We start from the raw sequence: 16,354 nt of genomic DNA on the forward strand, positions 1-16,354 counted from the left end.
GCAGAAGCCGCAGTCCCACCACCGAGATTTAATTACAAATAAACGAGCACAAGTCAGATTTGACACTGCTGGAGAGGACAACACAATGCTCTCTCGTACACGTTTGCCGCTAAATATATTATCCGCCGACCACGACGTGCCTCTTCCTCCGCTTTCTCCACAGTCAACCAAACTTGTCTCCCTGTAATTGAGTTACGCGTTCTCTTCCAAATCGGATTGGGTTCCATGAGCGGAATATGCTCCTCTCTAATTTTTGTGTCCAACTCCTGGAAATTGGCAAGATTGAGTCACATGCATTTGAATTTGATATTACGTATTGTGGGAGGTACAATTACATTAGCATATTATAAAGTGCTAATTTTGGACTCTTCTAATTCTCAACTTACTGCAACACATCTTTTGTAACAGAAAGTAAGTCGACCAATTGAACCTATAGGGATTGATGCTTGTTGTTTATGTAATTTTTCCGTGCAGGTGGTGGAGGTGTATTATGTAAATCTGGGTTTTTGATTATGTAAGTGGACACTACTCGTGGTCCAGAAATCAGTTTCAATGATTTTGGTTGAGTGCGAGTTCTGGCTGGGATGTTTGATGAGTTGAATGGATGGCGTCGATGGCATAACACTGTCAACCGGACGGCCTTGATTTACGGGAGGGATGACGTGATGTGATATCATCCAGGGGTAAAGTAGTGTGTAAATAAATCTAATAATGTCGGATTCCAGTCCTCTGTTGCCATTGGATTAGTTGGTTGTTTCAAGTTGGTCGAGAACGGACGGGTGGACAGACACGGACGATGATGAAAGGAGAAAGTAGGAAAATCAAAAGTATGGAGAAAGCTGGTACTGCTCTGTAGGAGTAATTTCACGGCTGACTTGGTCAAACAACTCGTAATACAATGAAAGAGATTGAGGAACGGACTTGTAATGCTGTGTTTTCCATGTGTTGCGTTGTGTATGATTTGTGTGCTCATCCAATTCCAGTCCGAAATAATAATTGGATGAGTAGAGCAGCGAGACATTTATGTGGATGAGTTGATGAGTTGGGCTGCAATGGAACTGGGTCAGTATAGGAAACGTTAGACCTGCACAACTTAATGAAATATGTATACGTGGTCAACTTTATTATTAGATTTCTGAGTGTGATGTCTCTTTGCATAGTTTATAACTCTGATAAATTAAATATCATAACAATAGACAACATGGTTTACATGCATATTTTCGAATTTTCATAATTAAGTGTGAGGATAAAGGATAGCAGGTTTTTTGGGTGATATCCGTACCATGGTTGGGTTTCTAGGCACTGTTGATGAGTTTTAGTCAACTCAAGTGATGATTGTCTCATTTTGCCTCACTGATTTAGGCAAGAGGTGATTGATGAACTCCGTTGGATGGGAGTGCGATGGAATGAATGACGCGGGTCGTAGTCAAGTCCGACTCTGGCGATAATCGCTGTTGGGGACAGAGCTTGTTGAGATGGAATGTGGCCATGAAGACCTGTCTGAACTTGAGGGACATGGCCGTGTAGAGGATGAAGTTGATGGCCGAGTTGGAAAGGGCCACCTGTCCGACAGAGAAACACCACATAAGTAAGTATGCATAAAGTGAGTAAATAAGGGGAGGGAGTGGAAAATGGGAAACTCACAATGTCCATGAGGTCACCGAGGGGGAGGTAGCAGGAGCGGAAGAAGGCGTCGCCGAGGAGGAGGGAGAGGAGGCCGAGGATGCCCTGCGGAAATTCGGTCATGAGGAAGAGCAGAAGGACGGCGAGGAGCATTCGCGTGGTCCGATCGCCGCCGCCGTCCTCGCCTCCCTTCGCCGCCCCACGACCTCCGCCCTTCAGCTGAGCCTTCCGCCGCTTCGCCTCCATCAGCGAGTTGATCAGCCGGAAGCTCACCACCGTCAGCACCAGACACGGGATCAGCTTGATCACCACGCTAAATTTCATGGAAATTTTTGTAAAGAAATTACCGTAGTTCGTACAATTTTTATTCCGTAGTATTATTATAATGTACCTGTACGTCCAAAAGTTGGCTTTAACCAAAAGCTTGTCATGTGCCTGGGCAAGGTCAGAGTAGTAGACGTAGTACTTGACATCTGTCCCATTCATGGTGACATTACTGCTCATTCCGGAAGTATCCTTGATGGAAAAGGAGAGATTGAGAGGGATGCAGACGAGCAGGGAGCAAACGTAGGCAATAATTATCGCCAACTTTGCCCTCTCCATCGTGCAGAGGGTCTTGTTCTGCATGGGCATCGCCACCATCATGTACCTCCAAACCGCCAGCGTCACCGTCAGCCAGATCGAAATGGTGTGACAAACCTGATATGTGTGATGCATAAATAAATCAAAATGAGCACATCCCAATTTTCGATGACCATTAAAATTCAACCCACGCTCTCACCTGTGAGAAGTTTGAGTGGGCGAGGACGAAGAGGGCCCAGGGATTTGTTTTGGGAGGGTAGCCGGGCCGGGCGAGGACCTTCATGAAGAGGGCGAAGGGCATGTACTCGAGGTCGTTGAGGAGGTCGGCAAAGGCGAGGCCCGTGAGGATGGCGTTCGTCGGGTTGTGCATTTCTCGCCGCGTCAACACGACCAGATTCAGCAGGTTCATCACGCAGCCAAAGAGACAGACGACGAGGGAGGAGTAGCCGTGCACACCGCCGTACCACGCCCCCAGCTCACCCAACCACGGGTTGCAGTACCCACCCAACGTGAGGTTGGTCATTTCAGAGGGTGCGGAGGGGATGGTGTCGTTTATCATGATGGTCATGTTGACGTCATTACTGTCCTCCAACATCTCGTACTCCATCTGCAATTTAATTGAAGAGGTCATTAATTGTAGTTGCGTATTGTTCTCATGTAGACATAGGGACATAATGACGACCGTGGGACATGTGCATGGAACTGGGCAGCTGTTAAATTTGCTCCCCTGTCATCAGCTCTTATATAATAACAATATTTCGACCAAACAGGATCAAACTAAACAGCAGCATCATCACCACCACCGTCATCATCAAAGGCGCAGATAATGTTCCCTGGAAAGCAATTGTCCTTGGGTGGGCATGCTAGGAACCGGTCCAAACTAATTTTTATATCACATTTCCAAACTCCATTCCTTGCGGCGAGGATGTAAAATAAATGTAATCAGAAGATTTAAATTCAACGACGAGTCTAATGAGAAATTGGATGGGACACACGTCGCCCACTCCGCACTTGCCATGTATGCAGCATATCTTGCGCGGCACTTAATTAGTGAATCCCATTCCACGCTCCATTAAGTCTCGACAAATAAATTATCAACCACCATCATCGGCACCAGAATCAACCGGAAAAGAAGAGAGAAGATTTTCAAAGGCAAAAAGGTTTAGGAAACTCCAACCAAGCCAAATTTCTGGTGTATTACGAAAATACAGACTTATTTTAAAGTGTTACATTGAATCCAATCTATTTTGAGTTCGCAACATGTCACACACACAAAAGCACAAAATCTGCTCAACAGTTCGTCATCAAAGGGTGTCCTCTTCGACGTAAAGACCACTTTGGCATGAGAGCGAGCGAGAAAATGTGAATGTGCGGGGAATGACGCATCCACCGGAACAAATTAGTGCAAAGCAAAGGAGGGGAATTTAGGGGATATTATTATTATCAAAAGGTTCATACATAGCTTTTAGCTGCTATTGATGAGGATTTTTCCCATAAAAAATGCAAACTGTGCGACAGCTTTATCATCCTACTTTCCGTCTCCACTCATGCTGGACTACTTAACTTATCATAATAATATTATGATAAGGCTCCAGAAAGGGGTGATTTAGCGAGTGGAGCGGCGGAGGTGGAGAGAATGAGACAAGTGCGACATTTTCAAGAGAGAGTTCAGAGTACGAAAGTCGTTTCAAGTGGCATTTCGCTCATTTTGCTGCAGAGTCAAAACTTTGGTGAGATGCAATAATAATTTTAGAGGATTATGGAATTGCTTTTACTTCACTCCTACTACTACCACCGAAACCCATCGAGTGCTATCCCCCATTCTATATGCGTAGAGCCTTTGAAAGTTGCTAAAACAGCAGAGGTGTCCACTCTATGCGACTTGCAACCTTGACTTTTAAAGTTCGAATCGTAGGTTAAGTAGATTGGTCTGCTGTTAATAAGGACGTGAAGGAATGTTGTACTTCTGTAAACGAAAAAGTTTATAGCAATTTTACGGTCGTTGATTAGGGAGGAGAGGAAGAAGAAAAGGGTTCTCATTAGTCAGCCCATAGAAATATATTCTCCTCGTGCCATGTAAATCTGGTGTTATGGATGGCACTGAAGGTGGAGAGGAGTGGATTTCCGTCTGTATGCGTATGTCAAGGGCGCTGAATCACACCCAAGGGTCCCCATGCAAGTTGCTCTTTACTGCCGCTGTTGTTTCCGTCGGTCGGGGTTGAAGAGACAGCAGAAAGAAAGTCTGAAGAAGAGAGTGATGTGATGGCCCTTCTGCGCCCAGGAAGCCAGCAGTCCTCGGCTCCTACTTATTCGCCCATCGTCTTCCCCACCACGTTCCCAACCTACGCCTCCGCCGTTTTGTTATCCACCTGAAGTGGTGGTGGAGTTTCAATAGTGTTCAGTCAATACTAATGGCTGCCTGCAGATTTAGAAAGCAGCTTTACGATTATTATGTGTATTTTGCTTCAGAAGTGTTCGTCTGAGCTGCATCCGAACTTTCTTCACAATGCAACTTTGTGAGTTTTGGGGGATTTGAGGAGGAAGAAAATTGTGCAATGAACCGTTCGGATGTCCATTTTCCATTCCGTGAATCGCCAAAGCTTTATAATAATATGTTTCCTCCTTCGTTATTGAGCAGAAGCCTGTTGAGTTGGATGTTGGGTTTTGTGGTGATGATGATGCTGCCTTCAAATACACTTTCCCTTTGTTGCGATCCTTTAAAGCGAGTAAAGTAGTTCACCTCCGACAACTTTCTCGAATTATTGTGTACTTAACTACTTTCCAAATGTCCTCCAGCCAATCCGATGCACGTTCCGTTTAAAAACATTTCATCCTGACGATAGTCTGCTCTCGGTGGTGTAAGTAAACATGATTTTTTTGCTACTTTCACCAAAACTCCATCAAAGCTAACGATTAATATTTGATTTGCGAAATTTGTCTGGAAATTTGCAGCCAGTGCTATTTTCTCTTACATTCTATTTTCTGTTACATAAATATGTATTTATTACATCATAATCTTCATCATTTGTAAGCAGTGGTGCAGACTCATCCATTCATATGTATTTTGCAAAATTGCGAAAGAGAGAGAGAGAGCAGAAGGGAAATAGAATTGGTTCGAAACAGCTCAATCAGCCATGGCGGTGGTGGTGGCGTGGCTTGTGTGTGGTGAATTGAGAAAAGGAATCGAATCGGATATTTCGGATCATTGATCAAAAAAGTTTTCAGAGTAATTTCACTCCGACAGACAAAGAACACTTATTGTGGAATCTTCCTCTCCTCCTCCGCCGCCGCCGATTCTTTACTTTCAGCATTTGTTTCACAATTCCTTCGCAACTCTCAAACTTTTCTCGCCTCTGGAGCAATCACCCAGCGTGGAACTGCACGGGTGTCTGTCGTCATAAGGGCTCCTCCCTCCTGATTCCAGATCACACATGCATCTCCTCGAACAACCAGCTTCTTCACCAGCCCAATACATGCAAGATGTTCAAAATATCCCATCGTTAGCTTCACTATTGGAAGGAAAGCGATGACTGGACTCGCATTTTTTACAGCCCGTTGTAAATAAATTTGCAACCGAAACAGGTAAAGGCTTTTGGCATAGGTCAACCAAAACTTGTTCTGAGTTAGATGCGAACAAAGGTCATTCTATGGTACATTTCCACAATAAAAAGAAGATTGTGATACATTGTGATACACGAAATTAAAAGGAAATCCCTGGATGAAGGTCGACCTTAATCAATTTATGGAATTACATACAGCGTGGAACTAGGACAGAACGTCGCATCGGGTGCTTCCTTTGTACCACCTCCACCTCCTCGCATAAACTCAGTACTGGCGACTCTAAGCAGACGACAAGGAAAGCAGCGTAAGACCAGCAAGAAGAAAATGATACAGAGATTTCTCCTCCGGATCAAAAGAGTCGTTAAAGGGAGCGAGCGGAAAAGTTCCACGGAGGGAAAGTTACATAGGTCACGTTGTTTATTAATTTCTGGTGTAGGCAGGAAAATATTGCTGTACTTTATATCAATAGGTTGATATTAAACTATTTCATGAAAATTTACAAGAATTTTAGTGTCCTGACCTATAGGGCAAGTTGAAATGCAACCAAACGTAAGTTTTCTACGCGATGATACATATAAATATTGGTCATCGCAAACCATGTTCAACTTACAATTAGATCTTTTTCCGACCCACAGTTTGATAGACCAACTGGCTGATGCACAAAATTCAGCGACTAATGCTCTAAAAGCTTAAAATTCTCAATTGTAGAAATTGCACTATAACTTTCACTCCCTCGCCCAATATGATCCAACTCCGCGAAAAACTGTTTTCTAAAAGGGACATTTTTGTGGAATAAATTTTATTTTATTATTCGAAACAAACAGTAAGCAGACACAATTCTTTGGTAGAATTTTGAAAGCATTTTTAACCCGAAACCTCATTTTTTTCAATCCTGTAATGTTTCAAGGTTTAGAATGTACGAGTGCCATTTTTTAAATTCCGTTCTATACGGCAAAATGGGGGTTATAGACATGAACGAATTTGATTGTCCAAACAGGTTTTCGCGTAGGAGTTGGAGAATTGGTGCGAGGGAAAGCAAGTAATAACGCAATTTCTACGATTGAGAATTTTCGTGAATTAGTCGCTGAATTTTGCGCATCATCATAAGTGAGCCCCTAATGTTGTCTGTGAAGACATGATCTATCAACCTGTGTGGGTCACAAATGGTCTGAGTTTGGTTTGCGCTGGGAGTACTTACCTTACCTACTTGTGTCCTTAGTCTTATGACGTCGGACATGCATTATGCATGCCCGACATCATATGTACATACATACATATGCATGATGCATGTCTATGTATATGTAATATGTGACCTATTATGTCTCGAGACGAGACATCAACCTATTCGAAGATTGCGATTTGGTGATGCAACTCCTGGACCGAACAAGGCCTGGAGTTAGTTGGAAAGGAATATGAAAATGTGTGCCTTATTAAAACTGTCACACGGTCCTGCTGAGGGATTCATCACAAGGGCGAAACTTTCTCAGAAGAGGATTGAATAATGCGGGAATAAAGAAAACTCGCGGAGCAACCAGGTGAATGAATAAATATGTACAGCAGGAGATGGAAAGTAGTCTTTTGAAGGAAAAAAAGTTTCCGAGTGTTTGCTTTCACCACCACAATGACAGAAATTATTGGCAGAAAGGGAAAGAAAGGAGAGACGGTAGGAAAGCCGAGATGTCAAATAAATGCCTTTCAACAAGGAAATATCCGATTGCCCCTTTTTCAATTTCACTAGATATTTCTCACTATAGTGGAGCTATTACTATTAATAGTACACAGACGCCACAAGAATTCCCAGCTAGTTTTGTCACTCTGCATCCTTGGTTAGTTAACAGTGCTGTTGGGAGGGCAGAATTCCAGTCAAAAGAACGCTAAAGTCTTAGACGAAATTTGAAACCCAGAAGACTGAAGAAAACGGAAGGAAGGAAATTTCAAGGCATTCGAACTAAATAGCGACTCTCGAAACAACTTGTGTGCTAGATCTCACGTTTACTTTGCTTTCACCTCCGTTATAAAAAAAGTTGCAATTTAAAGGAAAAAATTTGCTGAGCATTAAATCCGGATAAGCGCTTGAACCATGACTGACTGACTCTCGCACAATGTTCAATCAAGCAAAAATTTTAGAAATCACTTTTATATTCCTTGTTCCATATTTTTGATTGAACTTTGTGAATCAAAGTAATTGAAGAGTGCTCGTTCTCCTCTCTCGACTTTTGGGATAAATCGGCGCAAAATGGATCCACGAAATTATGTACGAGTTTATTGAGGCTTAGCGTGTTTCGTTTTTGCTTTTTCATGTGGAAACGGCTCAAACTGATTTGAGTGAAAAGGTGTCTCGAGCCTCAAAATATGAGATACATAGATGAGAAAATATGGGGGAAAATATGGTCATAGTCCAGATTTGGTAGTGAGGTCACGAGTACGTGGAAATTACTACACAACCACCCACACTGCTCCTCTCTCCATACCCATCAAAATCCATACCACGTGCAGGCACTGATTTCTTCCCAATTTACATACATCTTAAATCGCTGCACACAAGTTTACATCAGACTCACTTTGTACAAAGTTGCATGGATGGGTGGATGTAATATAGTCGTACTTTCAGCGTTATGAAGATTTCAAGTCGACTTGGGTCGGAGTTTTAGTGAATTTCCATTCTTCTTCCTCCTTTCTTTGGTTGCTGAGAGGATTTAATGAGGGAGAAAGTGTCATTTAGGGAAATGAGGTTAAATACGAAGAAAGTGTGTTTTAGGAAATGAAAGGAACAAGGACGTCGAGTGGCAGGATGAGGGTTTTGTCTTAATTACGACGCTGAGATGATTTTGGAGAGGAGGGTGAGGCATGCATTGTCTTGTTCAGTTATTAATCGGCCCACTTAATTTTGGCCTCTCCTCCTCATAAACGACCACGGGTTTAGGAAAATTACACTGATAATAATGCCGACGATACTGCCCGCCGCCCGACCTGCTTTCTTTCCTCCCTGATGATGATGAGATTGGTCGCATTTGACGACAAAGTCAAGCACAAATTCCGGCCTGACATCACCCGCGCAGAAGGTCAGATCAGATTTGAGGGACAAAAGTGGTGGTGGGTTGGTGCGACTGTGAGTTATGGGATGAAAAGAAGGGGCCAAATTGGTCGTTTGTCTCGTCCAAAAGTTACAATGATTCATTAATGATTTGTGTGAGGAGCAGAGGGATGAGTCGCCTAATTGCTATAATTTGCTATTTATGGGGACGAAGAGTGGATTCAGTCAGACACATAAATTTGCTCTCCTCCTGTTCTCCAAGAAACAGAGGGTGGAGGGCGCATTCAGTGTGTAATAAACATGTTACCACTACTTTCTCCTCAGAATTATAATGCTGATCCTGCCTCTGCCTCCTTCTCGCCTCTAATGGCTGGCTACACACTACTTTAGAAGAGGAGCTCGTTGGAGGTGCACGTGCAGACAGATCTCCTCCGCGACAAGTATTTAGGATGACCTGCAGCAACAGACCCTTTCACACCAAACGCATGCACATTTGACCACAAGAAGAAAGGAAAGAAGGAAACGTATGAATTTTGGCTACTCCATGTTTTCCCAACAACAAATTCAGCCCCAACTACGGACGGCTTGTGCAGAGGTACTGACACCACCGGCCCATTCATTCTCTACTTTCTCCTGGTGAGCATGATTTATGGAGTGAGAAGAAAGGTTACGTATGTTGTGTGCGGGGCCGGAAACAAGTCGATGAATAATGGATGCACTGTTAGTGGATGTATTCTTGAGCCAGTATTAGTGCAAGTTCTCCTTCTTGGTAAGTATGGTTGGTTGGATGATGCAACAGGATCTGTACACACCGGAAGTCTCGATTTCACCTCGAAGACTGGACTCGATGGAACAATGAGTAATTTGAGTTTAATGACCAACGGCTGTCATTTCCTCGCCCCGAATTCATCACACATCAAGTCTGGGTTGCTCAAGATCGTAGGATGGAGAGTAATATCCTAATCAGTCTCACTCCATTTTAGTTTGCCCTGAAGGAAGGATGGAAAAAGAAAGTGCAGTCTCCAAACCAACCACTCAGGATCAGCCAGAGTGACTGATCACGCAGGCAGCTCTACCAAATGCACCAATTTTAGTGAAAAATGTGTGCACGTGGTAAGAGTGAAAGTGAGTGGATTTGACACTATATCCAGCACTCATCAATTTCCCTCCTGAAGTCAACAACTATTTACCAGGACCAGAAAAGCAGGGAATCACCGACGACGACGACGACGACTACCATAATAATTCCTCTTTCTACCCAATAAACCGTCACCTAGTGCGATATATTACGACTTCTTGTTCTTCAAAGCTCTTCACGGTGAATTTACGTCCCCATCAGTGCAAAATCACTGCGACCTCTGCGAAAAATTCCTCTACTCCCGTCAAAACTTTCCTTCTTTATGACTTGATTATATACCGACTGTGACCGGGCGTGTAGGAGTGGGTTTCCTACTTTTTGGAGAAAATTGGTGGAGGGTTGCAGCGCATGAGACTTGCTCAAGTAGTACCGTAATGGCTCACATTGCCCTCAACGCCTACTTTCACCTGAGCTTTCTACCCATTCAGTGTACATGATAATATTAAGCAGCGTTTCTGGTAATGAGACTTACCTTGTAAGAAGGTTGAACTATTTCACGGCTACTTTCACCTGGAGATCAAATGAGATTCTGATGTCACGCCTGGTTGAGATTGGTCATGATGATGCTTGTCGTTTTTGGCTGGTACACTGGTTGTTGATCGAGAAGACTAGGAGAGCCGTCCTGTAGCTGCCTATTAACTCCGAGAGGGTTGAACGGAGACTGGTCGAGGCGAGTCTGAGACCCTGACTAAAAGATCACTCGCCGTTCTCTCGCTCAGACCGTCATCCAGCACGACCAGGGGAAAATCAGCCAGAAGGGAAGAGAAAGTCTCAGCCTTTACCTGACCAAGATAATCAAGAGAGAATTAAGGATGGGGTTCAGGGATGGCTTGTTTAATTCATGTGTTGCGTGCATGCTCATTAGGCTCTAGGTAGGCAAATCTGCCGGGAGGAAAGGTGAGACTACCATATTCTTCTTCCTTCAGGGATGCTCAGGATTACATGCACATATTTACACATAGGTACATATGCTGTTTGTAGCAACAAACTATTATGCATTAGCCAAATTCTGTTATAGATGCAAATGCGCAATCCAATTCGACTAAAAGGAATAAGGCAGGTGATTAAATGTGGTAAAAACTGGATTTTGATTTCTGAAAATGTGAGACAAATGGGATTATTACACAACGACTATTACGCAACAAAGAGACAAAAGAACATACGGCACAGAAAGGATAGAAACGTTATCCTCATAAAATTATAAAAGAGGAAGCCGTACAACTCTCTGCAGGCCATAGGTTGACACAACGGTTGACAGCTTTTCACAAAGGTTCGGAACAACAAGGGAACACATAAAGAGCGGCTGCGACGGAGCATCGCCTTTTTCAGCACGGAGAATGAAGAATGGGAGGATGGGATTCAAAAAGGGAATCCTTTAAAAAATCATTCAACTTGTTTACCCTTGCTCTTCAAATACTTTTCCTTTCGAAACATTTTGCGTGCCATTTAAGCAGGTGCGATGTAATATAGTAGGAGGGCTTAACCTGGCTTATCTGCAACTCCTCGTCCTACGTGAACTTGACGGGAGAGGAGGAAAGCAGCAACAACCAAGCAAACAGAATCTGAGAGTTCTCAAATAAACGGAATAATTGATTCAAGGACAGAGATCTTGTTACATGAGCAAATAAAAACTATAATATGGCCAACACACACCCACAATGGGGGAGAGATTGCGTATCCGTACACGGGAAAGTTGTGCATAATGGGATTGCAAAGTTGGTGTAAATTCATTAAATATTAACATACATGTGAGAAAGTAAATATCTCAAAGTTTCTAAAATCCATAAACTTCATGTATGAATTCGTAATAGCAAGAGATAGAGTGAGAGGGAAGGTGGTGGTATAGTGGAAAGTTGCTGTGCAGGGTATTCCACGGGGAAAATGAGACATGACGACGACGCGTATGGAGAAAGCAATCCAAGACGATGAGATTCTGCTGGATTAATTTTCTAGACATTTTCCTTCACAACACCCACTTCCACACCAAGTCGTGTGATAAAATGCAAATGTGGGAGGGAGATTGCGAAGAAAGGAGGACGAGAAAGCGAGAATTTATGGAGGTGATAATACAACCGTTAATTTCTTCAGAGTAAATAATAATAAGTACGTGTGTGACATAGGCAAATAAAACATGGTGATGAAATATTTAGTAATAATGCAGGAGGAGGACGAGCCGCAATCAAATCATGCATGGTACTTTTGTTGTAATGCAGCATTGTGTGTAGGAGCAAGAAATCTTATTATAAAGAGACTTGCAAAAGATTTTATTACAACGAAGATAATAAATAACTTTCCTTCATTTTCATACAATTCTGTGTAACAACGACGATAGAATATATCTCACTTTGGCTGTAACATTAACACTCGCACACAATGTGGAGATGAATATTATTCTAATTTTATATGCGCACATTAAATTGGAGAGAGTGAAAGGAGGGCAAAGGAACCGGCGACGACGACGACGATGATGACGACCGGTAGTGTAATAATAATGACAACAATAAAAAAATCTCATCCCAAATGGAACCATTTCATTTGATAATGCATCATCATCATATATTTTATCAGCAGGTGGAGCAAAATGGAATATAAGAAATCTTATTTTTGAAGGACGAAAACATAAAATGGGGGAATTTAACCCACGGACGGATTAAAAAGACTAAAAAGGAAAAGGAAGGGAATGGATAAAAATGTATAAAATCTTCCAGAGTGCAGATTATAGATGTATTTACTCTTACGACGACAACGACGACGAGGCGACTGGAGAGCGTGGGCTGGTGGTATTGTATACGTTGCCATTACACGAACGAATGGCTGATATTTGGAGTAGACGGAATAATAAGCATAATAAAACAAAATCAGAATACAAACGATGTAATAAAAAACCCATAATCATAGAAAAACCGATATTATTACAGATTTGGAATTAAGGTAAACGCACAGGGTCTGTTAACTCCCGTAATAAAATAACTTGACAAACTAACTTGCATAATAAAATATAACATGATCGAAACTATAATTCACCGGTTCGAGTATTCATTAAAAGCCAAACTTATTTATAAAACTTATAACAACCGTGTGTATAATATTTGGCACTAAAACTAACTAATTATTTGGTAATTCCAGTCGCAGGGCGTTGATATTTAAAAAGATATATTTATCTAAATATTTCGATGCTTCTTCTGCTTTCATAATAATTTCTATTAAAATAGAGAATTTATGTAGAATATGTAATCATCATTATCTTAGCTTAGTAAAAAAAAGTACAGCAAGTACAGTTGCGTTTGAATCTCAGTCTGTATAATAGTAAAACTGAACATAAAATAAAACTAAGGCCACGATTAAGAAACTGACCGTGATATAGTCTAGTTGAAATCAATAAATTGTTGCAGTCTCTTCACGCTACTTTAGTTTTCCCCAGCATTAAATATTACGTTGGTTCCACGTATTTACGCCGGGTCATCTTCTGTGGGTAGTTGTGGACTCTCACATAATGCTTTTGAAGATATTCCGCTGTTCTGAAAGAACTGGTGCAGTGACGACACTTGAAGATTTTCTCTCGGGCAAAATGCATTGTGAGAACATGTTTCCTAATAGAATAAAAATAGCAATGTTGACTTTATTTATTACCATGAATATGGTGGCCAACAGAGACCCGGGACTTTGTCACTTGCACCAATTACATATACATGTATGACCATGAAATTCTCACCTCCAGTTTCCTACATTGCTAAGAACACGTGTGCAATACGGACATTGTTGTGGACCTACGAAATAGAGAAAAGTGTTACCCAATGAATGACAAGAAGGTTCGAAATTTTCCTCATTAATATTTAGATGTATCATTTCCAATAAAATAGGTGTGGATTTAATATGTATTGGGAAAGAACTTGAATACAAATTTACGATACCATGATATGGTATTCCAGGAGGCCAAAGTGATCGAGATAAACGGTTTCTGGCACTTGTACTTGTTCCTCCACTGCAATCATCAGCTTTACTGCCGGGAACAATGGCACCTGGTTCAAGTCCGGGATGTAGGCCGGAAGGACCAGGAGCATTTTCCCCATTGGGATTGGGAATTCCATCACCTTCACTCATTCCCTCTGAAAAACGTGAAATCAACAAGAATGTCAAAATTGGAATTAGAATTGCTTTTTCTTCAACGCGGAGATTTTGGATTACTATGCTGTTTTTATTATCATCACTTTCTCACCTTGGCTGTACGAAGCGTCAGACTGATATGCAAATTCTTTGCATTCACCATCATCATCGTCTGAAACTTCGGAACTTTCTTCCTCAGACTGGTTCTCATCTCCGTTGCCTCCATCCCCATCCTCATCTCCCACGTCGAATCCTATCGCTAATGGATCGTCAGGAAATATTTGTCCTTTTGAATTTGAAAAAGAACGCAAAGTCAGCTAGCGTTATTCAACTAATTATTATGACAATATTTATTTATCACTACACTAACCTGTATCTTCCAGATCTCCAGACATGTCACCAGTCCCGTCGTGTATGTAATTTTCACCTTTCGACTGTCCCAACGCCTCCAACATTTCAAAATCATTGGCATCATCATCATCGTCTTCTTCACCAACATCGTTATTTTTGTTTCCTCCGACATTGCTAGAATTTGCTTCCAGTTTTGAATTTATCATGGAGTGTGCAATGTTGGACATGTTGTTGTTGTTGTGATTTGAAGTTGTTGCAGTATTAGTCATTGAGCTCGGTACAATGGGAAGGGATCCCATTACTGTTGGTTGTTGAGATGCAAGAATGTTGTTGTTGTTGTTATTATTACTTGGCATATCACCTGAAGGTATCGACATCTGCATGCCACTCCCACCCACACCACAGCCACCACTACTACTATTACTTTGGTCAAGGGGCAGTTGAGCTGGTGGAATTGGAAGCGTGTTATTCATCACAGGATGTTGAAGTTGCTGTTGGTGGCCAAGCATTTGTCCATACTGAGGAGAGAAATTCTACAACAAAAAATAAGCATAATTTTTACACAAGTCATTCAATACACTGAGCAAATCCTTCAAATTACAGGCTTTGGTTGTTGCTGTTGATGCTGCTGCTGAGGAGGAGGACAATTTGTATTGTTCGAATTATTCGTAGTATTATTGTTGTTGCTGTTGTTGTTTGCTGTCGTGTCAGCTAATCCACGAACTTGAAGAGCCTCTGCTGTTCTAAGCAAAGCTGGCAATTCCACTTGGGAGACATTTACTTCCCCTGAAAAATGTCAAATTCTAGTCATGTCGGGTAAATTAAACAATTGGGGTCGAAAAAAGTGACTAATTAATTTATGTGAACACATACCAGCGTACATAAACTCCAACAAGGCAACTAACTGGCGGAAGCCAACTTCATGAAGGAAAATGACGGGATGTTGACAGGGTGTGCTCTGTATAAGTAAAACAGAAACACAGAGAAAAGGTTAATTATATAATTCTACTTGCTATGCTTTAGTTATAAAGCACCCACCTTAAATAGTTGCATAAAATATGGGCTGCAGGCAGATAAGACGAGTTTATGTGCTTTCAACTGCCTCCCATCACATGCCAAAGTAACATCGACAAAGTCTTCTTGCGCCCGGAGTTCTGCTAACTGTGTCGCAACAGTAACGGGGTAACTATTCCAGCGAAGGCAGAACTGCTGTGTTGCTTCCGGAGGGGTCGGAAGTGGGGGTGCCGTGGTGGTGGTCTGTTGCTGGACAGGCTGAGATGTTTGTTGTTGTTGAGTGGATGAGAACGGTGGTGGCCCAGTGTTCATATTCATCTTTGATGTCAAATATCTGTCAAGAAAATTGCATCACGTAATTAGTACGACCCATAATATTTTAAAATTAAGATAATGTGTGTTGCAAGCACGGTGAGCGGCTCACTGTTTCTTTCTTGTTGTTTATCAATCAATAATCATTAAACCATACTCACATGTTTGGCGGGATACGACTACGTCACGTCAACGCTTCGGTGATGATGTCTGACGCCGCGACCAACGGGGACAGGACCCTTGACCTGACAAACTGTGTGTATTGTGCAAGCTGCAAGCCCCTAACAGTGAGAGGAGGAAGTACAAGTGGTGAACCCTTAGGACCCCTTAAAACTGAATCCCTGCCTAACTTTGAAGAATAATTTCAATCAGTCGCTATAATAATTTTTCGTCGATACTAAAAAACAGACTAAAAGTGAAAAGGGTAGTGAAGTTAGTATCGCCAGGACAGCCATGACAGCGTCTCCCTATAGTCCGACCGATTATAGTCCTATAGTCGTTCCTTGATAGACACGACTACCACCACCACCACATTAGTTCCTCATTGTTGTTGACTCGGAGGCATGCGGAACTATGGGAGAGAGATTCACGGACTGATCATTCGGTTTTTTCGGGTTTCAAGTTTATGACGACGT

At 42.1% G+C, this 16,354-nt stretch overlaps 2 protein-coding genes across 2 annotated transcripts; both read right to left on the bottom strand.

The window, feature by feature from the left end:
• Positions 1-1,097: 1,097 nt before the first annotated feature.
• On the bottom strand, positions 1,098-10,623 carry LOC110844928 (sex peptide receptor). Its single transcript, XM_022091262.2, has 5 exons — positions 10,411-10,623; positions 2,405-2,812; positions 2,015-2,322; positions 1,645-1,936; positions 1,098-1,562 (listed from the first exon to the last, which is right to left on the bottom strand). Exons 2-5 carry the CDS (start codon positions 2,810-2,812, stop codon positions 1,359-1,361), a joined length of 1,212 nt encoding a protein of 403 aa, XP_021946954.2. The 5' UTR covers positions 10,411-10,623; the 3' UTR covers positions 1,098-1,358.
• A 1,550-nt stretch (positions 10,624-12,173) lies between these two features.
• Positions 12,174-16,184, bottom strand: LOC110854367 (broad-complex core protein isoforms 1/2/3/4/5). The gene is made up of 9 exons (XM_022102798.2): positions 15,881-16,184; positions 15,432-15,741; positions 15,267-15,351; positions 14,995-15,179; positions 14,413-14,926; positions 14,155-14,328; positions 13,850-14,044; positions 13,651-13,705; positions 12,174-13,528 (listed from the first exon to the last, which is right to left on the bottom strand). Exons 2-9 carry the CDS (start codon positions 15,723-15,725, stop codon positions 13,369-13,371), a joined length of 1,662 nt encoding a protein of 553 aa, XP_021958490.1. The 5' UTR covers positions 15,726-15,741; positions 15,881-16,184; the 3' UTR covers positions 12,174-13,368.
• Positions 16,185-16,354: the final 170 nt, after the last annotated feature.

This window comes from Folsomia candida, unplaced genomic scaffold, assembly GCF_002217175.1.
Source record: "Folsomia candida strain VU population unplaced genomic scaffold, ASM221717v1 Fcan01_Sc001, whole genome shotgun sequence".
Lineage (NCBI taxonomy): Eukaryota > Metazoa > Arthropoda > Collembola > Entomobryomorpha > Isotomidae > Folsomia > Folsomia candida.

Coding starts and splice junctions, on each gene's coding strand:
- LOC110854367 (XM_022102798.2), bottom strand. CDS start 15,725: ATGAATATGAACACTGGGCCACCACCGTTCTCATCCACTCAACAACAA. Junction 15,180..15,266: donor GTTGGAGTTTATGTACGCTG/GTATGTGTTCAC, acceptor GACATTTTTCAG/GGGAAGTAAATGTCTCCCAA. Junction 14,329..14,412: donor TGGAGATCTGGAAGATACAG/GTTAGTGTAGTG, acceptor CAAATTCAAAAG/GACAAATATTTCCTGACGAT.
- LOC110844928 (XM_022091262.2), bottom strand. CDS start 2,812: ATGGAGTACGAGATGTTGGAGGACAGTAATGACGTCAACATGACCATC. Junction 2,323..2,404: donor CCCACTCAAACTTCTCACAG/GTGAGAGCGTGG, acceptor CACACATATCAG/GTTTGTCACACCATTTCGAT. Junction 1,563..1,644: donor TCGGTGACCTCATGGACATT/GTGAGTTTCCCA, acceptor TCTGTCGGACAG/GTGGCCCTTTCCAACTCGGC.